Source organism: Diospyros lotus, chromosome 10 (assembly GCF_014633365.1).
Source record: "Diospyros lotus cultivar Yz01 chromosome 10, ASM1463336v1, whole genome shotgun sequence".
Lineage (NCBI taxonomy): Eukaryota > Viridiplantae > Streptophyta > Magnoliopsida > Ericales > Ebenaceae > Diospyros > Diospyros lotus.
Genome location: NC_068347.1, coordinates 33,294,828 through 33,321,961, shown reverse-complemented (window position 1 = coordinate 33,321,961; position 27,134 = coordinate 33,294,828). Strand labels below are relative to the sequence as shown.

Below are 27,134 nucleotides of genomic sequence, written 5' to 3'. Positions count from 1 at the left end.
CTGGCCAGTCATTTGTGTTGCATCATAATCCTAAACAACACATTAGTGACATGTATCTCTTATGCTGAATTTTTCTTGGAATAGAAGCTTGAATGCATCTACTAAGTCCATCTAAGCTCCTTTTGGAATGAATTAACTTTAATTTTTGATATTTATTTATAACAAAATTGATATAGAATTCATTTATAAAAGAATTTTTATCTTAAATAAATTTTCATATTTAGAATGACACGATCTAAAATATAGAATTCAATTGAATTCTGCAAATTTATCTTAGAAATGAATTTAGAATTGAAGTTTAGCCATGGTAGTTGCGAGTCTCTTGGGGCTTACTCTCTTATTTTTTTTCTTGTCTTCCTTATTGATTAATGAAAATTTACCAAGTGAGATGCTCAAGAAAGAAGTAACAAGTATGGCTAAATGGTATATAAAGAGCAAAATGAGTTAGTTTGATCCATCTGCAAGAGTTCTGCTTATATAGGATAGGTGAAATATGATACTCAGTGTCATTTCTAAAATTTACAAGCTCAATAATTATGGGTTTATAGGGATTTCCTATCTAGAACAAGAAAACAACAAAACTCTCCAATCCATGTCAAATTCTTTAGGACTATTATTCAAGATTTAAATTTGTTGAATAAGAGTACATGTGTCATTGCTTTATTGTTCGGAGATAAAAGACATATGATGGGGTCATGTTTTGTTATTCTCTAGGGGTGGTTTAATAATTTCACCCCTTGAGATGATCCTTATCACATGTATCACTCATGTTATCCATGCATTCCCAAGGCAACATGACACAATGCCTAAGAAAACAACAAAGACAATAATGCCTCTAAATACAGCCAAAACCAAGCACAAGTTTTCAAGTTCAAGAACAGCTTTCAAGATACCTTCCCATTAACTCATTCAGTGCCTTTCATGCCCCCACCTAGTCTTTTCTTAAACATTTTTCTGTCTCTTTTGCTTTCTGGTTCCATAGAACACTTCAACATCAACATCCACAACCATACATATCTATATTTATTTAATAAATCGTGATTAACAACTTCATATGTATAAAGCCCAGAATCAGAATCATAATCCTCCATCTTTCTCTCCATAAGCAACTGCAAGTTCCATCTTTCGCTTAGATGTTTGGTTTTTAACTTAATCTTTCTAATTTTGGTGAAGTAGCATAAACTATAGAAGTTCTAGCTTCCAATCTGCAGTGAGAGAGAAGAAGAGGAGGGAAGCAATGGGGCCTGAAGATAGGAAGGTGCTCAGTTTTGCAGAAGTCTCCCTACACAGTGACATGAAAGACTGTTGGGTAATCATCAATGGCAAGGTAATTGATCATCTTCTTAAGTTTTCTGATCTAATCTTTTGAAACAAGTGCGATTAATTGATTAGGGTTGATTTCTCTGTGTTTAGAAGAATCATAATAGGGCTACTTAATTTGTATTAATGTTAATTAACCCATGTATTCAATACTATTTGATTTGTATGCAAGGTTTTGAGTAATCGATCTAATCTTTGAGTAATAGTTTCTTTCTATAAACTCAATGAATACTTGATTTATGCTCAAGTTAGATGTGTATGTGGAAAAAAATGAAAAGAAAAAAGAGAGAGAAGGCGTGCTCGAAGTAAATTCAACCAACTAGACCACCGATCTATCCTTTTGAGATTTTCTTAATAATTATGAAGCATTCAAACTCTTGTCTTAACTAATTTATTTATTGTTTTTGTTAATTAATTAATTAAGAGATGCAAGTTTTGGCATGAATTGTTCCAAAATGTTGGCTTTCTTCTTTATTTAAAGTCCTTATCCTCTTGCTTTTAATATTATAGTTTAATTTCTTTATGCATTCAATCACTTGACAGCTTCAATATTAATTCAAATTCTATGCTTGATGGCCACTTCAATTATGTTAAAAAAAAAAAAAAATCATTGTAGGGGGCCAAAAGATCCCATAAACTAGTCTTGAAATAATTTGAGCCCTAAAATAATTAACAACTTTAAATAAGTATTTTTCCATTTTGAACTTTCTTGCATAAAAAGATTTTAATTTTTTGATCTAAAGATTCGATTTTGATTTTTCTAAGCAGGCATATGATGTGACAGACTTTTTGTTGGTGCATCCTGGTGGCCAAGAGATTTTGTTAATGGCAGCTGGTATAACATTTCAACTTATGCCTTAACACTATACCCACTTGCTAAAAAAAAAAAGAGTAAAAAATGATACTAAGTAAAAAAAGGACCAAAAAAAAAAAAGCAAAAATGTTTTTGTGGCAAGTTAACAGATGTTGCAAGTTTGTGACACTTCTTCAACCCATAGAAAGCATCCTATACTATCATAGGAAATGTTATTTTCATAATTAAGTTTGACAAATAATCTTTATAAATTGACATAACACACAAATTTATAATAATTCTACTCAAATTTATAATAATTTTATCAAAAATTAATAACAATTCATGGAAGTGAGTAGGTTAATTATTAAGTTTAGATAAAATTATTATGAATTTGTATATGCCACGTCAATTTATAAATATTATTTATCAAATTTGTTGGCATTATTTCTCAATATTACTATTGTTGACATTATTTCACACTAATTATAGAAATTTATAATTGTTGCCTAGCTATTACCTATAATTGTTGCCTGATTATTAGTGACACATTTTACTAGAATGAGCGACGAGTTAGTTATTAGTGACATGAGTTTGCAGGGAAAGATGCAAGTGAAGAGTTTGAGAATGCCGGTCATGGCAGTGCTGCAAGGCTAATGTTGGACGAATTCTACGTTGGAGAGGTTGATCCATTGTCAATGCCTACAACCATTGTGCAGACATCTCCTAAGCAAGTTCTTAAATATGATAAATTGTCAAACGTCGTATTCCAACTCTTTCGGAGATTCCTTCCCTTTTCTGTCTTGGTTGTTGCCATTGCCATTGTTCGCTTCTTCACTTAACCATTTTGTGGTTATGGATTGAGTTGAAATTACGAGCAAAAGACATTAATTGTGCAATCTTTGTTATATTTTTTTAGACACGAATTTATATAAATATTATTTTAAACATGTTTTTTTTTTTTTCATTATTGATTGATAAAAATATTTTTTTTTTCAAACAAATTTCAAGCACATGCAACAATGATAGTAAAAGTGTTTTCTTTTAGATAAAAGAGTTTGTTATGATAAGTTCCTAGTCGTACTTGTTACTTCTTTCTTAAATATCTAATTTAACAAGTTTTCACTAATCAATAAGGAAGATAAAAAAAAAGAAAAAAGACGAGAGAGTAAGTCTCAAGAGAGTCGCAACGATCACAGCTGAACTTCAATTCTAAAATCATTTCAAAGATAAATTTGTAGAATTCAATTGAATTCTATAATTTAGATCGTGTTGTTCTAAACATAAAAATTCATTAAACATAATAATTTCTTTATAAACAAATTATATGTAAACTTTATTGTAAATAAATATCAAAATTTAAAGTTAATTCATTCCAAAAGGAGCTTAGATGGACTTAGTAGATGTATTCAAGCTTCTATTCCAAAAACAGTTCAACATAAGAGATACATGTCACTAATGTGTTGTTTAGGATTATGATGCAACAGTTCAAAAGCTAAATTCAGGGCTTTCATTATCATTTGGTTATATGAAGCAATGGAAGACACTTAAAATTACCAAACTCAGTGATTGGTAAGAAGTGAATCATATGAGCCATGGAGAAGTAGTTTGGCCCTTTGTTTGCATGTGGAAATATGTCATTGAAACCACAAAGATTCCTCATGAATTCTGTGTATAACTGATTGCATCTTTTAAGAACAAGCCTATCCATCGTTGTAAGTTGGATTAATTAGTTGATAAGCAACATAAAACTCGTTAGATTAAACAATATTTATAGATGTGCCAAGTAAATAATGGGCAATCTGCCATATTTCCTGACCCTTTGGATCAGCTTTATGGGATAAAAGATGATAATTTCATTCCATCCTCAAACCAGTTTTGTCTTCCCCCCTTCTAGAATTGCCAACCCTGACAAGGTTTCAGTTGTCTCATTCAAGGGTAAGTTGCAGAAGTTTAAAAAAAAAAAAAGTTTAAAGCCAGACAATGATAATGGGGTAGACAAGACTCTTCTAAGACATGTCCCACCATTAAAGCAACCCCACCTCCACTACCAGGAACATCAATGAACCATTCTCTCAAGCGGCTGAGAACAAACAGTAAGATCACCAGCAATTGAATGAAAGGCTCATTGTCTCACATGAAAACAAATCAATATGCAGAGACAATAAAAGATGATGATGATGATAACAACAACAAAGGCCATGTTTACTGCAGAGACTCTGCTAACTAGCTGCAAGGAGTTTCATCAGTACAAGTATAGACAGCGAAGGGGAGGACATAATAAAGCTAGAAAGACTAGAAAAACCCAACAAACTTTCTGTATCAACAGCCTAGACTGACCTATATTCATTCAACTGTAAAACAAGAAAACTATTTCCTTTCCCCTTTCAGACGATCTGTCGGACAAAAACACCCTGCTGTTATCTGTTTTGTTATGTTGGCAGATCATTGGGCTGCTCTACACTTCCCTCCACCCCTAATTCCTTTACAGGTCAAGAAGGCAATAATAATGGGCAATGGAAAACTAAAAGAACTACTGCTGCAACTGTTTCCGCCTTTGCTAAGTAATGATATATTTAGCTGTTTATTTGCAGTCTTGACGGGAGAACTACCCGCCTATGGCTTCAGCTTCACCCAGTCATAGCGGCCGGGGAGGGGCTCCTCTTTCACGGGATCAAAGTTGTACCTGCAAGCGAATTGGGGTTAACACAAGAAGAGAATTCTCCATTCAACGATAACAATGGGATCATCAAGAGAGAATATGATGAAATGCATGTACTTCTCCTTGAACTGCTTCTGCAGCTCCTTCTCTGAATAACCGAAGTATTCAGCCATGGCCTCGTCTATCACTGCAGCATTGGCTTGTATGGCACTGCGGATCCTCTTCTGAGCCTCAGTTGGGCGCATGAATCTGTTAGCAAAGCCAGGGGTTCTCATGCTCTCTGGAACCTGGATCATGTTGCAAGGTGTGGTCTCCCTTTGGCTCCTACCACAGATCAACAGAAAGAAAATAGACCCTGAAAATAATGCACCTCGAAATAGAGATACGAATGAAAATTTAACAAAAAGAATAGAAGAAAAGAGAAACTCCTTCCAACTGAGGAGATCATCCCGATCGAGAAAACAATTATATAAATAGCTTATTGTAGCTTCTTCTTTTTCCAAGAACACAGTGTACCCAAGAGTGTCCTAGATTACTCACAGGCTAAACAGAGAAAGGGAAAAACAGGAAAAGAAAATTGAAAAATAGTACGAAAATATTCCAGCATGTGAACTAAAAATAACTAGACAGCCAGTCTAATTTCTCTGCTACAATATCTCAGTAACCCAACAAGAAGAAACCAAGAAAATGCAGTCCTGGACTTTCAGGGCAAGCTCTAAACGTTTGGATAAAACCAGAGATTTTTCTCTGGAACTTTCTTGGCAACCAAACAGATGGAAAACAAATACAAAAAGAAAAAAAAACAAAACGATATCTGAATTTAAATGGGAAAATAAATGCAAAAAGAAATCTTTTTTTTTTTTTTTTTTGCTCCAAGAAATATTTGAAACAGATTTTCAGAAACATTGGTTATTGTCCATTTCCCGGCTTTTGTCGGGAAAAAAACGGCCAGATGAAAAAGAAATATTTATCAAAAGATTGAAGCCCCTATAAGCCAAAAGGAGAAACCAATTAAACGAGAAAAATGAAAAAAAAAAACACTTCTCTCTACCTTCAAATTTCAAGAATAATGGGTTCCAATTTTAAAGATTTTGATTTTGGGTTTTCCCCCGCATTTTCTCAGCAACCAAACAGCGCAATGGCAAAGAATTAGTTTTATCAAAGATGTAAGTTTTTAGCCAAAAAAAAAAAAAAAAAGAAGAAGAAGACAAATGATTACTCAAAGCAGTTTAATGATTCTGATTTAGTGTCTTCCCCTGCTTCACCTCAGAAACAAAGCAAGAAATCAAAGACTAAATCTTTCACCAACCAAAACTCAACAAAAAGAAATAAAGAAGGAAAGAAAGATGAAAACGAACCTCTCCATGCCTCCCAATTCCGGCGAATTTTCTCCAGGCGAACCATCAAGCTCCGTCAGATCACCCTTGCCGTCTGGCTTCTCCTCCTCTTCTGCCGCCACTTTCAGAGTCTCCTCCACCAATTCAGAGCTTGTCTTTCCGCTAGGGTTAGGGTTTGACCCCGAACCCCGCTTCCTTCCCGCTCCCGGCCTCTGTTTCTTGGACTTCCCCATCGGGGTCCTCTCGAGGCGGCGGCTCCGGAGCTGCAGATATCCGGCGTCGCCGTTTCCGGTCGGAGCCGCCGGAACCTTCATCCGGGGACGCTGCAGAGCTAGGGCTCTGGCTCGAGTTCGAACGCCGACAGACGACTCAGTCTCCTCGGCGCCAGCAGCAACCTTCCCGGTGTTCTTCACCTTCCTAGTGGACTTCACCATGATCACTTAACTCAGCTTCCTCTTCCTCACTGGTGGCTTCGACCTCTCATGGAAGCCTATAAACTAGAGAGAGAAAGAGAAGACTCTCGTCCTCTGTTTCAGAGAGAGAGAGAGAGAGAGAGAGAGCTCGCAGTGCGTAAGAAGCCTCCTGTATACACATATATATATATAGGAGGGAGATAATGAGATATATACAGAGAAGGGTATTACCGAAATTTCACTCTTCCACGATATAACACAGGCCCCATTTTCTCACGGTATATTTCCTCAATTGATTTTTCTAAATAAATATTTTTTCAAATAATTCATAAAATTGCACTTGCTAATGGATAAATAATACCAAAAATAAAAAAAATGTAACATTTTACCTTTTTAAAAAATCATGTAACCGACCATACTCCTAACCGAACGGGTCTAATTGACTATTATATCCTTCAATTTCATTTATCGAATGGTTATTTAATTTTATGATCAGGACAAAATTAAATAATTAAAAATTATAATAATTATAATAATTTCATATGCAGTTAATATGACGATCTTCTTACAATTTGTATCGAATCTTCTTTATTACTTATAGCTTACCAACCAACTAATCGGGTCAACGCTATAAAAACGGTAATTAAAATGTCAACGAACGTTATTTATCATTATTTGTTATCATTGTAATATTGTCACCATGTTTAACTATTATTGATTTAAAATCTCGTTGACTTTTCTAAATTACAACTTGAATGTAATTGAGTAATAAAAAAAATTCGATAATTTTGAATTAATGTGTTTTTGAATAAATGGTAGGAGGAATTTCTTGTAATTTTATCTTTGAAATAATATATTTATGCTAATATTTGGAATTCAAAAATAAATTTGGGGGGAAGGGAGAATTTCTCTTCATCTCGCGAGATGACAAGTAATCGCCAGATCATTCGATTCCTTGGCCACGTGAAAAGTAAATTTACGTTTTCATTTTCGTTTTTAGCAACATATTACAGATAGCATAAAACCATGCGCGTGGGATCACGCACTCGCTGCACTTTTCACGAAGAGCAACAAATCTAATTTGCCTGTCAGGTGAAAAGGGCAACGTCGACATGGGGCCCACTACCAACACCATCCTCTCCCTCACTCTTGGGCTCTATTTGGATCCTTCCATATTTAGAGATGCATGCTTCGTTTGGCAATTTTCAAAATTTCTTTTTATTATAATAAAAATATAAACTTAGACAGCACTTAATTTAAGGTCTAGAGTTTAAAAGAAAGCCAAACAGGTTATCATTATAAATTAACTCGATCCTAAATTAGCCTTTCTTATGTTATTTGTATGAGATTTCAAAATATTTCGAATTACGAAATATTGTATTTCCTAAAAAAAGATTCCAACTAAGTGTCGAGAAGTTACCATTTATGGGCAAGTTCATGAATTTGCACTTACATTTTGTAAATCACATGGAGCTTGTTTTGAATTATCATCGCTAGCGATTACATTTTTTTGATAACGATTGTATATATGGTAATGGTGCGCTGGACCCTTGGGGATAGAGCTTAGATGCCAGTCTCGTTGTGTCATGTTCTGGCTATTGTGTTGATCAAAACGAATTGAATGCACTTACCATAAAATGGAGAGAAATTTGATGTAATTACCAAAAGAAGAGAATATGTTCAATGTATCCATTTGATATTATGTTCTAGCTCGTTATAGCTATCATGTGTTTAAATTGTGAATGTATGATAGTTGTCACCAACAAATGACAATATGTGATTGAGCTGTGATAGCAAGACGACATCAATGGTGTGCTATTATAAATACATTGTATATTTTTTCATCATATACTGTGATATAAAAGTGATAATAATTTGTAAAGTATGATTTTGCATTTATTGATATTAAAAATGAATAATGACTATCACGAGTATTTGGATAAGAGTGTATTAAGTAAGTATCTTATACTAAATCATCCATAATATTTGAAGTAATATTATAAAATCAAAGTATGTATTAATATGACGCTTTTTATATTTGTAAGATATAATTGACCATTATATCCTTCAATTTCATTTATCGAATGGTTATCTAATTTTACAATCACGACAAAATTTAATAATTGAGAATTCTGATAATTACAATAATTTCACATGCAGTTAATATGACGTTCTTCTTACAATTCGTATCGAATCTTCTTTATTACCTATAGCTTACCAACCAACTAATCGGGTCAACATTATAAAAACGATAATTAAAATGTCAACGAATGTCATTTATCATTATTTGTTATCATTGTAATATTGTCACCATGTTTAACTATTATCGACTTAAAATCTCGTTGACTTTTCTAAATTACAACTTGAATGTAATTGAGTAATAAAAAAAATTCGATAATTTTGAATTAATGTGTTTTTGAATAAATGGTAGGAGGAATTTCTTGTAATTTTATCTTTGAAATAATATATTTATGCTAATATTTGGAATTCAAAAATAAATTTGGGGGGAAGGGAGAATTTCTCTTCATCTCGCGAGATGACAAGTAATCGCCAGATCATTCGATTCCTTGGCCACGTGAAAAGTAAATTTACGTTTTCATTTTCGTTTTTAGCAACATATTACAGATAGCATAAAACCATGCGCGTGGGATCACGCACTCGCTGCACTTTCCACGAAGAGCAACAAATCTAATTTGCCTGTCATGTGAAAAGGGCAACGTCGACATGGGGCCCACTACCAACACCATCCTCGCCCTCACTCTTGGGCTCCATTTGGATCCTTCCATATTTAGAGATGCATGCTTCGTTTGGCAATTTTCAAAATTCCTTTTTATTATAATAAAAATATAAACTTAGACAACACTTAATTTAAGGTTTAAAGTTCAAAAGAGAGCCAAACAGGTCATCATTATAAATTAATTTGATCCTAAATTAGCCTTTCTTATGTTATTTGTGTGAGATTTCAAAAATATTTCAAATTACGAAATATTGTTTCCTAAAAAAAGATTCCAACTAAGTGTCGAGAAGTTATCATTTATGGGCAAATTCATGAATTTGCACTTACGTTTTGTAAATCACATGGAGCTTGTTTTAAATTATCATTGCTAGCAGTTACATCTTTTTGACAACTATTGTATATATGGTAATGGTACACTGGACCCTTGGGGATAGAGCTTAGATGCCAATCTCGTTGTGTCACGTTGTGGCTATTGTGTTGATCAAAATGAATTGAATGCACTTACCATAAAATGGAGAGATATTTGATGTAATTACCAAAAGAAGAGAATATATTCAATGTATCCGTTTGATATTATGTTTCGGTCTATTATAGCTGTCATGTGTTTAAATTGTGAATGCATGATAGTTATCACCAACAAATGACAATATGTGATTGAACTGTGATAGCAAGACGACACCAATGGTGTGCTATTACAAATACATTGTATATTTTCTCATCGTATGTTGTGATATAAAAGTGATAATAATTTGTAAAATATGATTTTGCATTTATTGATATTAAAAATGAATAATGACTATCATGAGTATTTGGATAAGAGTATATTATGTAAGTATCTTATACTAAATCATCCATAATATTTGAAGTAAAATTATAAAATCAAAGTATGTATTACGTAACTAAGAAAAATAAAATAAAAAAAACATGTTATTCATTATACAGAAAGATTAACAATTTATATTTATAGCATTTCAAATAATATCACCGTGTTTTATTACATCTTCTCGTTTAGGAGAAATAACAAGAAAAAATAAAAAACTTAATTTTCTATATTGACGATATTAATTTTCACATATGATTACCCTTAATTAGACCCTACTTTTCAAAAGGGTATTATTACATTACTTTTCATTATTTATTTTTTTCATCACTAGAACACTTTATCCTAATCAAGTTAAATTGGTAGCACAATATTCATAATATGAAACAAAAATTATTATGATGATAAGTATATCGTGTCTTGTAATTTTATAAATTAACAAAGTTATTTTGAGATGAAAATAAAATATAATAAATCAAGTGCAAAGTGACATGTGTTTTTTTTTATCAGAGAGTGTCTCGTGTTACACTCTTTCATTTTACTAAAGAAGTCGTTCATACCTCAAATATTTGTCAATTTGATATGAGACTTGCAAGTCGATCGTAATCGAAGATCACGCCCCAACAATAATGGAGGAAAATCTTGCTAGGATTTCGCTTATTTGGTACCAGGCAAACATTTCTTGAACTGAACTACTATTTTATTACTCGTTCTCTCAAAGATAAGGTAAAAACTTGACAATCGAAATCTAGTCCAAGAGACATAAATTTCGCTTTTACAAAAATCTAACGCTTTATATTTTGAGACTTAAATTGTCTCAAAGTCAATGACTAGCATTATTTTTTATTTTTTAAATATAATATATTGGTATTTATATTTATAACACACAATATAATACATTTGTATTAAAGTATTATTATTTAAAATGTTAAAATTGAGTATGTAATAAGTAATGTTTTTATTTATTTTTATCATTTTATTTTTTTCATGGAGTGCATGGCACAGACTTTCTTGCCTTTTTTATAATTTGCACGTGATTTATAATAAAATAATTATGCTACCTCGTTTTCCACGAAGGACGAGAAAAGCCGTAGACAGTGCAGTGCGTCCACATCCCCACGTGTGATTCCCAAAAGTATCATTGTTTTACGTGAATTTATCTATTTGTAATAAATAATCACAAAAATATTATTTAAATAATTAAATTTCTATGATATTATTTAGATAGTCCGTATTTAAATATTTGTTTCTGTAAATTAATCTCTTATTAATAAATTATCTTATGTATATTAATAATTAATTTATTATTGTTCCTCAATACCACAAGGCAAAGCTCTTAGGACATTTATATTTAGACGTGAGCATTTGGTCAAATTAAATAAATTGATTTTTTTAAAAAATTAAAGCAAATAGATCGAATAATTGTTTAAAAAAATTAAAAAATAAAATACAAGCAAATCTAAGTAATTAGGGATTAATAAATTTGTAATTAAACTGAAATAACCGAATCGAATTGTCTAATTTTAATTAAAAACATCATTTTGGATATTTCAATTTATTTAATTAGTTCAATCTTTTTCAACAAAAAGACTGAATCAAATTGAAATATTCAAAAAAACTCAAATTTAAACATCAAATTGAATCGATTTACAAATTAGATAGAATTGAACCACCAATTTCGACAAGTTTGGTTTGGTTATTTAGCTTTAACCAAAACTTTTGCTCATCCCTATTTATATTGAGCCAAAAATATTTTTAAAAAAATTATTGAATAACTCACAACTTTATCTATAACTCTTGAAAATAAGATTTATTTTGTATAATTATGTAAATGTTTATTTTTCTATAAAAATACATTTCAATTAACACTCATAAGTCTCATATAATAAATAATAAATATAATACAAAAAATAAGTTAAATAAAAACTTGTGTATAATATGACTTAAATATGAAATTTTTAAATAAAGTTTAGGAAAGTGGTATGTGAGATGGATTCAATCATTGAAGATGATGCAGATATCCCTTGATATTGTATATATATATATTTTTTTAATATTAGAAAAACTATACATATATATTAATAATTTAGAATGTCAAAAATGACGTTTTTGACCAACAAATCAGCAGAACAGAAGAAGAAAAGAAGTTGTTCAAATTCAACTGTTCGGTCTTTCGATTTTTCAACTATTTTTTGGGTCAATTTAGCTTTTTAGTATTTTTTTATTTTTTTAATTTATTCGATTTGAACATCTATTCAATCAATTCAATTTGATTTTACCAATAGATTGAATACCTAATTCATTCCATCCTCCCAACTATCTAATTTAATTTAAGTTGATAAATAAGACTTTTGACCTCAATATAAGAAATTTAATTGTTTACAGGGTTGTTTAATTTAAATTTTTTATTAAATAATTATATTTTTCAATAATAAATAGAAAACACAGTTTTTTAGTTTTCCAAATTTATGCTATAAATTAGAAAATAATATTTTTTAAAATAAAAATTATGACTGCTTTAATATTTTTTAAAACAACTGTTTATTTGCAGCCAAAAAAGTTTCGGTAATACTTTCAAAATAATTCTCAATAAGAGAATTTAGATATGTGTCATCTGAACTCTTCGCCCGTTTAAAAGTGGATTCGAACTATTGATATAAGAATTTTCAATTACTTGCTTTTAACTAGCTAAGTTATCTGAATCACTTTCTCGATGTTTTCTTCATAACCCATCGAGGTAGTTTAGATAGTCCTCTGCACACATTTAAGAACTTGGGTGTCACAAGATTGTGAGTTTAAGTCTAAATCTATATGTGGAGTGTATTATTTGTATTTATTCGAGGGACTATGGCTCGAGTTTCAATTAGTGACTTACCCATCCTATCCTAATTATCTGATGAAAAATATACTATAGTTTATAGGAAAAATGTGATAATTCGAGGTCAAGGACTGTTTGTGTATCGATAACCCTCAATTTTCACGTTATAAAAAAAAATACACATATATATATATATTTTCTTCATTGAATAGCACCCTACGTTGCCACTTAATTGTTAAGGACTTAAATTATTAAGGGAAAAGCAAGCCCTTTACTAATCTTCTAATCAAAATAGTTGGGCCTTTTTCACACTCCTTGGCAATTTGGGCTTCTCTTTTTAATTAGAAAAAAGGCTATTTTTTTGAACTAAAAATTGGAAATAATGATTAGGAACTTAGCCTGTGGATGAGACAGTTTAAGCGTCATATTTTAATTAATTTAATAAATATTAAATGTTAAGCATTAACATTTATTAACACGGAAGTGACTTTGAAAACTTATTAAATTCTTTGAAATTAATGAAAATATTATTTAAATATTTAAATTTGACACTTGATATTAACTTTTATATGTTTGTATTAAAATAAAAGGTATCACTAATGCCAATTGTTTAGTGTTCTAATGTTTAGGAAACCAACCAATCAAATTCAAACTCTTACCGTTGGCCACAAGGTTCGAGATCAAATGTCAACTATATCCGCAACTAGTCGCCTAAATTTTATCAACTTAGGCTCGTTTGATAGCCATTTTTTTTTCTTAAAAAATATTTTTTTTTCACTCAATTTTTCATTTGTGTGGTGTTTGATAGTCAAATTTTTTCAGGAACTTATTTTCCTATTTTTTTGTCACGTGATAGCTTTTTCCTTCAAATCAAGGAAACCAAATTCCTTAGGGGAGGAGTTTCGATTCTCTAGGCAATTGAAGTAACAACTCACTGTGCTCTCGTCTTCATCCCCTTCAACTTTCCTAAAAGCAAATTGTAGTGAGAGAGGGATAGAGAGCGAATGAGAGGGAGGGCGACGAGCAGGTCAGCGACGGTGAGCGGGGATGAAGTGAGAGAGAAGACGTATATATATGTATGTATGTGTGTGTATATATATATGTGTATCTATGTGCGAACGAGAGGAAGAGCAAACGAGCAAGAGAGAGGGCGAGTGAGCTAGCAGGTCAGCGACAACGAGTGGGTGAGTAGGGAGGCAGCGAGAGAATGAGTATATATATATATGTATGTATGTGTGCGTGTATATATATATATATATATGCTTGTGTATGCATAGATGTGTATGTGTATACATGTGTATGATTGTGTATGTATATATATGTGTGTCTCTGTGTATGTCTTCGTCTATTTTTGTATTTTTATCGATTTTTCATATAGGATTCAGTGTTTTTCAATACATTTTTCCTATTGAATTTCATGAAAAATGTGTCATTTTCAATAGAAAATAATGCCTATCAAATATGAAATGTTAGGAAAATGACCAAATTCTATAGAAAATATTACCAATCAAATACTAAAAAATAGAAAATAACATTATTTTTCAAGTAGAAAATTATACCAATCAAACAGTTTAAACTTCCAATTTTCAGAAATTCATTTTCTCAAAAATTCAGTTCCCTAGAATTCATTTTTTTTCCACCCATGCAATCAAACGCAACTTTAATTTTTTCAAGGCATTATTAATTAATCGCCCGAGAAATGCTAATCATTATTTAAGATTAGATTAAAATAATATTACACCCAAAAATAAAATAGACAAATAACTCTCACAAATTTGTTGTTATCTTTCGAACACAATAATAAATTTATTGAATGAAAATATCGTCATGAAATTGCTTGGAGTATGCAAGAAAGAAAAAAATCAAATGGCACAGAGAAATTTTTGCGCAAACACTTTAATACTTATTCATACATTAAAAACTTAAAAGCTATATTGAAATCAGAATTAAAAACGTATATTTTCTGGAATGAGAGCCTATTTATTTATAGAGAAACATGTAGATTTCTTAAATTCCCTAGAATTAAAATTCACATATAATGTCTATCTTCATATTATGGAATTCATTGAGATTAAGATTATTATAAATAATATTTATTCTGATATTTCAATATCTTATTAGAATTAGAATTCTTTTTGTATGATGTTTATCCTTTTCGAGTGACTTTCAAATGGATTTTTAAACGTTGGAGTTATTTAATTTATACATTGTGCGGGAACTCCTTTTCAATTAGAGGAAATTACACATTTTTATCCCAATCATTATTTTATATTTTTATCATTTTTTAATAGTCTTTTGTCTATGACCCAACAATAGTTGTTTTAATGAAATTTATAATAATCATATTTAAAATTAATAATAAATTTATTTACCGTTATGAACAACTGTTAATTTTGAATAAAATCATTATGAATTTATATATGCCACATTAGTTTGTAATAATTTTTTAGAAAAATGTTATATTTATAGATAAGTTTGACAAATAATTCTTAAAACGTAGCATATATTAATTTATAATAATTTTATTAAAAAATTCATAATAATTTATAGTAGTGAGCAGAATTATTGTTAAATTTATGTAAAACTATTATGAATTTTGATAGGGCTATTATAATCTTGTGTAGAATTATTATGAATTTATGTGTGTGATGTCAATTTGCAAAAAATATTTATTAAAAAGTATTAAATATAAATTATTTTTAGACAATATATATTTATTACATGTTACTAGAAAATGAGGTATATTATTATATATTAGCCATTATCTTATAATAATTAGTGTAAATTAAACATATTCTTTTCATATTTTTATTGATTAACATATTTAACAAATACAATAATATTCATTTGCCCTTTAAAAATAATTATATTTTATTTTTATATAAGGTACATTTATTATATTTTATTTTAAACATTGAAACAATTTTATGGTTGATTAAATAATTTAAAACACGATGAACTCATTATTAGTCAAAAGAATTATTTGGATGTTAAAAATAAAATATAATAAATATATTTTGTCTATACATTTATTGATATTTAACCATTATCCTTATAAAATATAATCTAAATCGTATTTATTAAAATATAAGTTGCCCTTAAAAGCAGTAGTTAGCATTGCCCTCTTAAAATATAATTTAAATATGTTAATGCCAATAAACTAATTCTTTTTTACATTATAGTTGAATTTTTAAATTAGTAATAGGTTTTTAGTGTAATATTGTATATTTATTACAAACTTTTAAAAGAAAAATAATTATCTAGTTTAAAGCCTCTTAAAATAATAGTAGTTCAATATCTCGAGATGACACTGATGGTCCATCACGGATATTTGAGAGATTGAATTATCGCAAGGTCATGTGTTTGAATTTACATTTATGTGGTTGTCAATAATATACATTTATTTGAGGGGTTAAATCTCGAATTTCGACTCGTAATTCATTTGTCTGACCTGTTTAAGCTAGAATATGGCGAGTCGTAAATTTTAGAGAGAGTGAGATGGTCTTAACAGAAAGCTGTGCATTGGTTGGGGATCCTTCGAGTTTCATATGATAAGGAAAAAAAAAAAAAAAGTAGTTTATTTAAATAAATTTATATTTACAATTATAAACCTTTAAGATTCTTTTGAATTTATTCTAATACAGCACAATTCATTTGAATTTATTTCATCATATTGGCTTGCCATTTGCCTCCTTTTTCTTTTGATAAGGTAAGGTTTTTTACAGTTTTCTTTCTATGATTTTGTGGGTAATCAGTTGCTTTATTCTTGGATTTTGAGTTGTATTTGTATGGCTCTGTTAATGAAGAACCAAGAAAGAACAGGATATGTACTTCTGTCTTCTGATGTAAACTTATAGGTGTTGGGAACTTGGTATGCACGCCAGCTGTATGTTGAATTTACTCTTGAGACTCTGCAAATATAAATATCAGGCACTAGTTTATGGGTTTTGTAAATGTTGAGTTTGAGCCCAACCTAGCTGAGTTTGAGCCCAACCTAGCTAGATTAACGTTTGGTCGTTGTTGTAGTATGCAGAGTCTTGAAGTTTTCCAATATTGAAGAGGCAAGGACTACAATTATTTAGGATTAAATAATTCAAGTTCTGGGCAAACTCCAAAACCTGAATTATGCCTTCTCTCTACATGATGAAATTTCTGCATAAGACTTGATTCTTTATCTCTTTCTACCAGATCTCTGTGTTGAATTGTTGTGCTTATGGCTCAATTTGAGCATCTTTATATTTATTTTATTATGCCGAGATAAGTCTTTTGTCTTGAATTTCCTCCTGAATGAAAAGATCTCGTCACTCAGATGCAGTGCTGGGATTTTACTTGCTTCTGTTTCTTCGACATTTTTGGCATTCTTTGTGCTGTGCTGTGGTTCAGTTTCACTGGCTGTGCCCCTTCTTCGACATGCCGTTCTAATTCAAGTTTACTGGAATACGCATTATGCTCCCCGTACTAATGATGCTTTGTTGAGCTTATCAGCGCCAATGGATCCCTATATTATGTTTCAAAGTTTTTCCTGACTAAGAGGGCCGGTTCAAGATATATGCCACTAAAACCTATGTTTAGGGGCTCCAAAAAAACATGAGAGGCCCAAAAAAATGAGGTCTTCTATAATTTGAAATTCTATTTTATGATAATTTTTTTTTTAAGTTTATGTTCTGTTTATTTTTTATTTTGTTATTTTATCTAGAGAGGCTCCTAACTTTCTCAAATCCACATATTATTTTCTAGTGTTAGATAATGAATAGTGAGGTTTCATTTAGGCAAGAAGGCCTCTAACTCCCCAAATTTATGAATTATTTTTTAATATTAAATAATAAATAATGAGGTGTAAATTAGTAATGCAAACGAAAAAAAAAAATACAAGAGTAACATTATTTTAAGAGGACAATTTGATAAAATGATTCTTTAGATGATAAAAATTTTATCTGTGAAATAAGCACAGACTTGAATATTAAAAAAATAATAATAAATCGATAACTTTTTAATTTTTAAGATAAGATATAGACTCTCTATATTTTTTACTTATTAATATTATTAAATAAGCAAAGAAAGTAAATTTTAAATAATTTTTAATATTTATTTATATTATTAAATGATCACTAAAGTAACTCTAGAACAACAAATATTCTTCAGCCGACCCTTTTGACTAAATGCTTTCCCATAGATTTTAGCTGTGCTGATATGATTATTGGACATGTCAATTGGAGACTTCTTGGTGGACTTTCTTCCATTCCATCTTATAGCTTCCCTGTTTCCATTTTACAGGGTAAATCAAAACGGTTAGTACTCTTTTCCCTCTTTTCCCCTGTTTGGTTGTTGTTGTGGGTGAAATCTGAGTACTTTTGCAAGGCTGCAATTCAGTTTAGTTTGCAGTTTTCAATTATTCATCTTTCATCTGTATTTGGGTTGATATTACTCTGTTTTATCTCTGGTCACAGGGAAGTCCACACTCACTGATTCTCTTGCGGCTGCTGCTGGCATCCTTGTCAAAGAAATAGCTGGTGAGGTCCGGATGACAGATACCCGCCAAGATGAATCCTGAGATGACATCGCTCTTTACCATGAAATATCTAATGATTCACTGAAGAACTACAACGGAGTTCGGCAAGGGAATGAATACCTTATCAATCTCATTGATTCTCCTGGGCATGACGACTTCTCATCCGAGGTCACAGCTGCTCTTCGCATTACTAATGGTGCACTTGTGGTGGTTGATCGTATTGAGGGTGTGTGTTTACGAACAAACAGAAACTGTGGTTTGTCAGGCTTTGGGAGAAAGGATCCGACCAGGCTTTGGGAGATGGATTGGTGCTTCCTCGAGCTCCAGGTTGATGGAGAGGAGGGTTACCATACATTCAAGAAAGTTATTGAGAATGCCAATGTCATCATGCCACATATGAAGATCCCGTTCTTGGTGACGTTCAAGTCTTTCCATAGAAAGAAACAGTTGCATCCTCTGCTGGATTGCATGGGTGGGCTTTCACTCTATCTAACTTTACTAAGATGCATGCTTCTAAATTTGGTGTTGATGAGGACAAGATGATGGAGCGGCTCTGGGAAGAGAACTACTTTGATCCTGCCACGAAAAAATGGATGAACATGAACGCAAACTCACCTACGTGCAAGTGCGGTTTTGGTCAATTTGCTACGAACCAATCAAGCAGATCATTAACACTTGCATGAATGATCAGAAGGATAAGTTGTGGCCAATGTTGCAGAAGCTCAGCATCACTTTGAAGTCCGAGGGAAAGGACTTGAAGGGGAAAGCGTTGATGAAGCGGGTCATGCAGACATGGCTCCCAAGCAAGCAACGCCCTGATTGAAATGATGATTTTCCATCTCCCTTCTCCAGGCAAGGCTCAAAAGTATCGTGTTAATAACTTGTATGAGGGACCGCTTGATGACCTTGTGCCAATGCTATAAGGAACTGTGACCCTGATGGGCTTCTTATGCTTTATGTGTCAAAGATATCCCAGCATCCGATAAGGGTATGTTCTTCACCTTTGGCCGTGTGTTATCTGGCAAGGTATTGACAGGTTTGAAGGTTGGAATCATGGGTCCTAATTATGTTCCTGGGGAGAAAAAGGACTTGCATGTGAAGAATGTACAGAGAACTGTTATTTGGATGGGAAAGAAGCAGGAAAATGTTGAGGACGTCAATGGTTGGTTTGGATCCATATATCACCAAAAATGCCACTATATATAAGCACATCCTATCCGAGCAATGAAGTTCTTTGTGTCCCCAGTTGTTCGTGTGGCAGTGTAGTGCAAAGTTGCATCTGATCTTCCCAAGCTTGTTGGAGGTCTTAAGCGCTTGGCCAAATCTGATCCTATGGTGGAATGTACCATTGAAGAGTCTTGGGAGCACATCATTGCTTTAGATTTCATGGGTGGTGCTGAAATTGTGAAATCAGATCCGTTGTGTCCTTCCTGCAGACAGTTATTGAGAAGTCTTGCAGGACTATGATGAGCAAGTCACCGGACAAGCATAACCGTTTATACATGGAAGCTCAGTCATGGAGGAAGGACTGACTGAGGCCATTGACGGGGGATGACCCAAGGGCTCAAGCTAAAATCTTGTCAGAGGAGGTCAGTTGGGACAAAGATCTTTCAAAGAAAATTTGGTGCTTTGGCCCTGAAACCACTGGCCCCAACATGCTTGTTAATTTGTGTGAAGGAATCCAATAACTCAATGAAATTAAGGACCCTGTTGTTGCAGGCCTCCAGTGGGCATCCAAGGAAGGTTAAGGGCTGTCTGTCTTGAAGTCTGTGATGTGGTTCTTCATGGATGCCATGCACAGAGGCGGTGGCCAAATCATCCCTACGGTTAGAAGGGTTATCTATGCTGCCGAGCTGACTGCCAAGCCCCGGCTTATGGAGCCTGTTTGCCTGTTTGAAATCCAAGCCGCGGAGCAAGCCCTTGGAGCAATTTACAGTGTTCTGAACCAGCGGCATGGCCATGTGTTCGAGGGAATGCAGAGTGCAGGTACCCCTCTCTACAACATCAAGGCCTACCTTCCGGTTATCAAGTCATTTGGCCTCTCAAGCAATCCGAGAGCTGCGACCTCAGGGCAGGCTTTTCCATAAGTGTTTTTTTGGTCATTGGGCCACAATGTCATCTGATCCATTGAAAGCTGGATCACAGATTCACAGGCTGCGAGTTTAGTGGCAGAAATTCTCAAAAGGGAGGGCTTGAAGGAGCAGATTACGCCACTTTCTGAGTACGAGGACAAGCTCTGAGCCTGATCATTCATTTCTGGCAAGTTGGCAACATGTCATCGCCTCACATCCCAAAATCAATGGCTGTCAAGTGTGGCTGATCTCCAAAAGATATGGGAAGTGACTAAGGCCGACCTTGGCTAGAGAGGTAATGCTATCTTTAATTCCTTCTAGATGTGGTTTATATGAACAATATTGCATATATCACTTCTATTTTATTGCTAGATCAAGTGATACTAGCTTCATCTTTATAATTTGTTTTCTCTGTTGATGCTAGTGCAGATCAAAAGCCTGCCTTTTACTGTCTATCTAGCTTGGTGGAAACCTTCATGAATGGTTTCTTCCAGTAGATCATTTCATTTGGAACATAGTGCAGCCGTAGTTTCTTAGAATACAGAGAGAGAGAGAGAGAGTCTAGTAGAAATGAAATCAGAAAATGCATCCAAAAAGGTATAGGGAAAAACAGACGAAGGTAATTAAGGAATGGTCAAGAATAATGACAAACTTAGTATGAATCTTGAAAGGAACTTGGTGTGGGGACGAGCAAAAGCTCGGCCCCTTCTAACACTTAGAACCAAAATGAATTTGAAATGACTATTCAAAAAATGCAAGCATAGATATACACAAACATAAACAGTAAAGGAAATGAAAGAAAATGAACACAACAAGATTTACAGTGGTTCACCCTGTAAATTAGGGTTACATCTATATTAAGTTCCAACAAGAAGAGCTCACTGTACTAATCGGAAAAAAAGATTTACATCCTATTAGAGCTACATCTACGTTAAGCTTCGATGAGAAGAGATCACTGCACTAGTTGGAAAAAAAAGATTTACATCCTCATTGTACAAACTTTAATCCTCACTATACACTCACTGGTTCCTTAACAAAAAATGCCCAAAGATTACATATAAATCAAAAGGCATCCTTATGAAACCAGAAGAAATGAAAAACATGTACGAAAACAAAACGAGAGAAAACCCTAATAAAACTCGACTCAATCTCTTGCCTTTTCTTTTTCTTCGATGCACGAATCTCGAGGAATCGGAGGGATATAAATAGGTAGAAGCAACGATAGAGATAAAATCTCAGGATCAAATCAACGGCCTCAATTGCAGCAGGCTAAACGACAAGATATATAGTACAAGAGAATCAACGAGCAATGAAACGACGAGTGAGACACCTATTTTGGGCCATCCTATCACCTTGGCTCCAAAATAACATCGTTTTGGAGCAGCTAGTGTGAGGTTGCCACCTGGCTTTTCTTTCCTTATCAAAACGATAGCGTTTAAGGGGTTGATGCTTGACAATACTAATGCTTGGCAATACTAATAAAGTTTCAAGGATAAGTGTGCTTCAATTAAAAATATTTTAATACATTACACTAAATATTTAATTAAAATTTATAAAAGTAATAAAAATTAGTAGATTATCTTATAATTAAGTTTGTTTTTAGTCTTAATCGACTTTCATGAATTTTAACGCTCCAACTATTATTATTTATAATCAATCATGTCTTTTGTAAAATTGTAATATCCCATGCCATGTTTGAAGATTTCTCATCAAGATTTTCTTGATCTTCCTTCTCTTTCGTCTGCTCATCTAACATTTACTGATCTTCCTGAACTTGTCCAGTGTTTCTCCAAAATGTTTCAAACATTTGGCCCAGTTTCTTATGACATTTAATAAAGATTTTCTCAGAAGTTCATGCCCATCCTGAAAATTTTCTTGAGCTTGTCATGCAAGAAAATTGGTCCATATTGGAAGATTTTGGGGGCGATGCTCAAGTGAGTTGGGTCAGGCTTGGGATAAAATTTTTGGCCCAGTTACTTTAAACTGAAATGACATGGGATGAACATCTGAAGCCTGGACCACTGTATAACATTTGACCAGAATATTTCATTTTTGTGACGGTTTCTTGTTGAATTTTCTAGCAGGATTTGAATAAAATGAGGCAATAATCTTGCGGATTTCGTTATTTATAAACAATATGGCCCATCTAAAGCAGGCTTATATATATACATATATATATATTCAAAAATATATACTGTTATCATATCATTCATGCCATCATGATTTCCTTAGATATAGGATTAGTTTTCTGCCTAATGCACTTGACTAAAACACGATGTGTTCTTCAACTAGGCCACCAAGTTTGATTGTTGAAGACAACTCTAAACGTTTGAGCGGACTGTAACATGGCTTTCTATGTGGTATTTGTTAACTTCATCTGAAGTGGGAAAGCATTCATTCATTTTCCTAATGTGGTGGTATGGCAAATTCATAAAGCTTAAACCTTGGAAAGAAAATAGAGCTTTAAACTGATCGTAGGACTGGCCCCAGAAATATAGAAGAAAACAAACGTACGTGGTCATGGCTGATTACGGTATCCCATATATTTCACCATCTGCAGAAGCAAGTTAACTCTCATAGACACAGATGCTAACCGTGCATCTGCTACAAAATAAGGAATTAAGGCCTGTAAATTGATGGCAGCTCTAAAGACCAGAGCTCTCTAGCCATATTTGGAAAATAGGCCAACCCCAGATCAGATTGATGAGCTTTCTTGTTTGGCAATAGAGGTGACAGATGGAAGGAATTATATATTATGAATTGGTTGCCCAGTCATTGACCAGCATTCATTTCACTCATCAAATTGTGTAACAGTTGGACCACCGAGGTTCTAAGTTTGGAGGTGAAGAAACCTCTTCTTTAGTTTGCTATATATATGGGTATACATGTACGTACTTGACAGTACCGGATGCACTACACCCACTCAGCAGAAATATTCCTTTTGCTTCTCTTCTTCTGGGTTTCTTTGATTAAAGCTAAAATGGTGATTTTTCATCAGGATGATGCTGTCGCTGTTAGTTTGTTTTTACTCATGCTCATAGGTGGTGGAGCTGCTGCGAATGATGGAGTTGGAGATCATCATGGCAAACAGTTGCACGGTCATGGTGAAGGCTGTACGGACTGTGGGATAGGGAATGGTGTTGGGTTAGGTCATGAAAGTCGAGGTGTGGAACAGAGTCTGTGTTTAGGAGGGCTTGGAGGCGGCGGCGGCGCGTGGGTAGGTGCAGGTGGTTGGGGTGGATTAGGCGGCGGTGGGGGTCCAATAGTCGGTGTAAGGGGTGGCTTTGGTGGAGGTTTTGGCGGTGGAATAGGCGGTGCTGGCGGTGGAATAGGCGGTGTTGGGGGTGGTGCGGGCGGAGGTGCTGGAGGTGGAATAGGTGGCATTGGTGGAGGCATTGGGGGTGGTGAAGGCGGCGGCGTTGGTGGAGGAGCTGGCGGTGTAGGGGGAGGTGCTGGTGGTGGAGTAGGCGGCGGTGCTGGCGGAGGAGCTGGAGGAGGTGGAATAGGTGGCGGTGGAGGTATCGGAGGAGGTGCTGGTGGAGGGGTAGGTGGTGGTGGCGGTGGCGGTGCCGGTGGTGGTATTGGAGGCGGATCTGGTGGCGGTGCCGGCGGAGGTGGAGCTGGTGGCGGTGCTGGTGGTGGGGGTGTCGCGGGAGGTGGAGTGGGTGGCGGAGCAGGTGGAGGTGCTGGTGGTGGCGGTGCTGCCCGAGGTGGAGTTGGTAGCGGAGCAGGTGGAGGTGCTGGTGGTGGCGGTGCTGCCGGAGGTGGAGTGGGTAGCGGAGCAGGTGGAGGTTCTGGTGGTGGCGGTGCTGCCGGAGGCGGAGTGGGTGGCGGTGCTGCCGGAGGTGGAGTGAGTGGCGGTGCTGCCGGAGGTGGAGTGGGTGGCGGAGAAGGTAGTGGTGCCGGCGGAGGTGTTGGAGGTGAAGCTGGTGGCGCTGCTGGAGGTGGTGGCGCTGCTGGTGGAGGTGGAAAAGGGGGTGGCGCTGGCGGTGGTCATGGAGGACCTGGCCATGGCGGCGGTGGGATAGGTGGGGAAGGAGGTAAAGGTGGCGCTGGTGGTGAATCAGGCGGTGGATATGGTACCGGTCAAGGTGGAGATGGAGATGGAGATGGAGATGGCCCAGGCGGCGACAACGGCATTGGAGGAGCTGGAGATGGTCACTAAACTGCCTGGCTACCTGCCAATTCAACCTTTCACATATCCAGTCTTTTTAAGTCTAACCCCCTAATTCTTCATTCAGCTCATCTTTTAGACCAATTACTGCTTCCACTCCTACTCTTGTACTTGCCAAATCCATTTGGCTTTAATTATTAATTATAATCATGCTCTCCTTCTCCCTCCACAACCTTAATTTAATTTAATTTGCTTCACCTTATCTTCTTCACTAATCAGACCTGCTGAAATGCCTGTGTTTGTTCTTCACTTCAACATGATTGCCCAGCCTTATAAATTGCTATTTCCACACCAAATTTTTATAATTAAATAATCACTTATAATAAATAATCATTAACCATTAATTAATATAAAAAATTTCCCTAATGATGATGATTTGAGCATAATATCACACAACACGAGGGAGTGTTAGTGTTGTGAACTAATGGCAAACCATAATAATGTTTGCCATGATGATGTTGTGTTGGAATTGGGCCGAGCTTTCAGCTTTGTTAATAGGGCCTGTGGCCCATTTTTCAATAAGCCCAGTGGCCCACTTTGACCTTGCCTCGTACTTTGAAAAAAAAGATGGAAACTGCTACTCCAACGCCATCATCATATCCAGCTCATTTATACAATTGTCTTAGAGATTGATAATAATCATCTATAAGTGCTAACTCAATTTTTTTTTCATATTTTGATTACATTTATTAACTTATATTTTTAAATTAATTTAATTTTTATATTTTAACAATATAAATTTTTTATTATTTCGATTATATACATAGATCTGCATTTTTTAGTTAACTTTAACTTCTATACTTTGACATGAATAAAATATAACATATATTTTGTTATCTTATTTTATCTTTTATTTACATAAAAATATAAAAATTAAATTAATTCAAAAAAATAAGTTCAAGAATGATCGAAACAATGAAAAATTAAGACTGATACAAGAAAAAATATCAAAATATAAGAATTAAATTAAGTTAAAAATTAGATTTAGAGACAGAATTCAAATAACAAAAAAATTGAATAATCACACCAAAATCAAAAATTAAGTTTAGATATTAACCAAAACAACAAAAAAATTTAAATAATCACACACACAATGAAAGTAGAGGCCATAATTTGGTAACTATTAATATTCAACACACTTAGAGACAAATGAGTGATAAAATTCATTCTATTAGAGCTTTAGTTACGTCCCACACGAGGTATTATCTATTTATAAAAAAGGACCGAAAAGTACAAACGAGAGGAAGCGACATGCATGCTCACCTATTAGACTCTGGATTTGGGCCGCTGGGGACTTCATGAGCGTCTGCTCCAAACTGCCCAGCCCTAGCTGCGGTGGTGCCCTCCTCGGCAGCGGCGGAGGAAGAGGAGGAGAAGGAATTCTCGGTTTCCATGGCGGATGTATCCAGAGGACGAGCTAGCGGAGGAACGATAATCAAGAGAAGAAGAAGAAGTAACAGCAGAATTCGAGAAGTTGTGGAGACCTGTGGAAGTGTTAATATGCTGCTGCTGCTGCCTGCTTTCGCCATTGACTAGTTGGAACGGAGAAGCCACACCCCCCAGTTGTCCACCGGAGATCAATATCCATGAAACAGTACTCCGGCCGCCGCGTTCAGAAAGAAGACCGACAAGACGACGGCGGCGACGACGCTGTAGAATTGAAGAAGAAGAAGAAGAAGAAGGGTTTTAATCGATATATATGTGGGTTTGAATTATGGAAAGAGAGAGCGTTTGGACTAAGAATTGAAGATTGGAACTTTGCTTCGGAAGCAGCAAATTAAGGAGGTATATATGAAAATGAAGTGAACTCCCAGGGCCTCCTGTTTATAAACTTACTGGATTGCCCCTTGTGTGATCAGATAATTACAAGGATGCCCTAGTCAATGTCGTGTGAAAAGTAGCCCAGTGTTTATGTCGTTCAACTTTTAGTTGGGAATGACCGGTCGGTCGGTCGGTCCTAGATTTGTCAACTACGATGCACCGATCCATCCCACTATGTTTCCATTAAAGATCGAATTTTTTCTATCTCTCATTTAAATTTTTAATTTTTTTGAAATTTATTTGAATGTATTTTAAAATTTATATTTAGAATTGGTTATAATCGAACTAATTTAATTTTCAATCCAAGAATTTTAAAAATCTCAATCCCCATTTAAACTGAGTTAATAATTAGATTCTAAAAAAGTCTTGGGTCAGTTTGGTATTGTTGTATTTTCGAAACAAAATAAATTTTTATTTTCTTTTTTTAATTAGTGTTATTATGATTTTAAAGCACGATTTATTTTGTTTGGAAAAAATAAGATATTTTTAAACAAAAACAAGTTCTCATGTGTTTAAAAATATATATAATAATTTTTGGTAAGATCCATCACTTTTGAAAATCTATTGATTCTAATAATTTATGGGAGAGTTGATCAATCAGACCTTTCAATTCATAGATGTAAATCTCATATCTATGAATGAAGATATTTTCAAAACT

General features: G+C 34.1%; 4 protein-coding genes and 1 pseudogene across 4 annotated transcripts; 3 read left to right on the top strand and 2 right to left on the bottom strand.

Moving 5' to 3' along the window:
* The first annotated feature begins 845 nt into the window (after nt 1–845).
* LOC127811893 (cytochrome b5-like) lies at nt 846–3,060 on the top strand. The gene is made up of 3 exons (XM_052352088.1): nt 846–1,327; nt 2,089–2,155; nt 2,714–3,060. The coding sequence occupies exons 1-3, from the start codon at nt 1,238–1,240 to the stop codon at nt 2,953–2,955; spliced, it is 399 nt and encodes a 132-aa protein (XP_052208048.1). The 5' UTR covers nt 846–1,237; the 3' UTR covers nt 2,956–3,060.
* Nucleotides 3,061–4,285: 1,225 nt separating this feature from the next.
* LOC127811019 (cyclin-dependent kinase inhibitor 4-like) lies at nt 4,286–6,682 on the bottom strand. The gene is made up of 3 exons (XM_052350697.1): nt 6,134–6,682; nt 4,893–5,099; nt 4,286–4,799 (listed from the first exon to the last, which is right to left on the bottom strand). The coding sequence occupies exons 1-3, from the start codon at nt 6,544–6,546 to the stop codon at nt 4,730–4,732; spliced, it is 690 nt and encodes a 229-aa protein (XP_052206657.1). The 5' UTR covers nt 6,547–6,682; the 3' UTR covers nt 4,286–4,729.
* An 11,519-nt stretch (nt 6,683–18,201) lies between these two features.
* On the top strand, nt 18,202–23,618 carry LOC127810856 (elongation factor 2-like; annotated as a pseudogene).
* On the top strand, nt 23,462–24,646 carry LOC127811257 (glycine-rich cell wall structural protein-like). The gene has a single exon (XM_052350968.1). The coding sequence runs from the start codon at nt 23,462–23,464 to the stop codon at nt 24,644–24,646; it is 1,185 nt and encodes a 394-aa protein (XP_052206928.1).
* A 1,268-nt stretch (nt 24,647–25,914) lies between these two features.
* Nucleotides 25,915–26,184, bottom strand: LOC127811255 (CLAVATA3/ESR (CLE)-related protein 41-like). The gene has a single exon (XM_052350966.1). It carries the CDS (start codon nt 26,182–26,184, stop codon nt 25,915–25,917), a length of 270 nt encoding a protein of 89 aa, XP_052206926.1.
* Between the last annotated feature and the right edge of the window lie 950 nt (nt 26,185–27,134).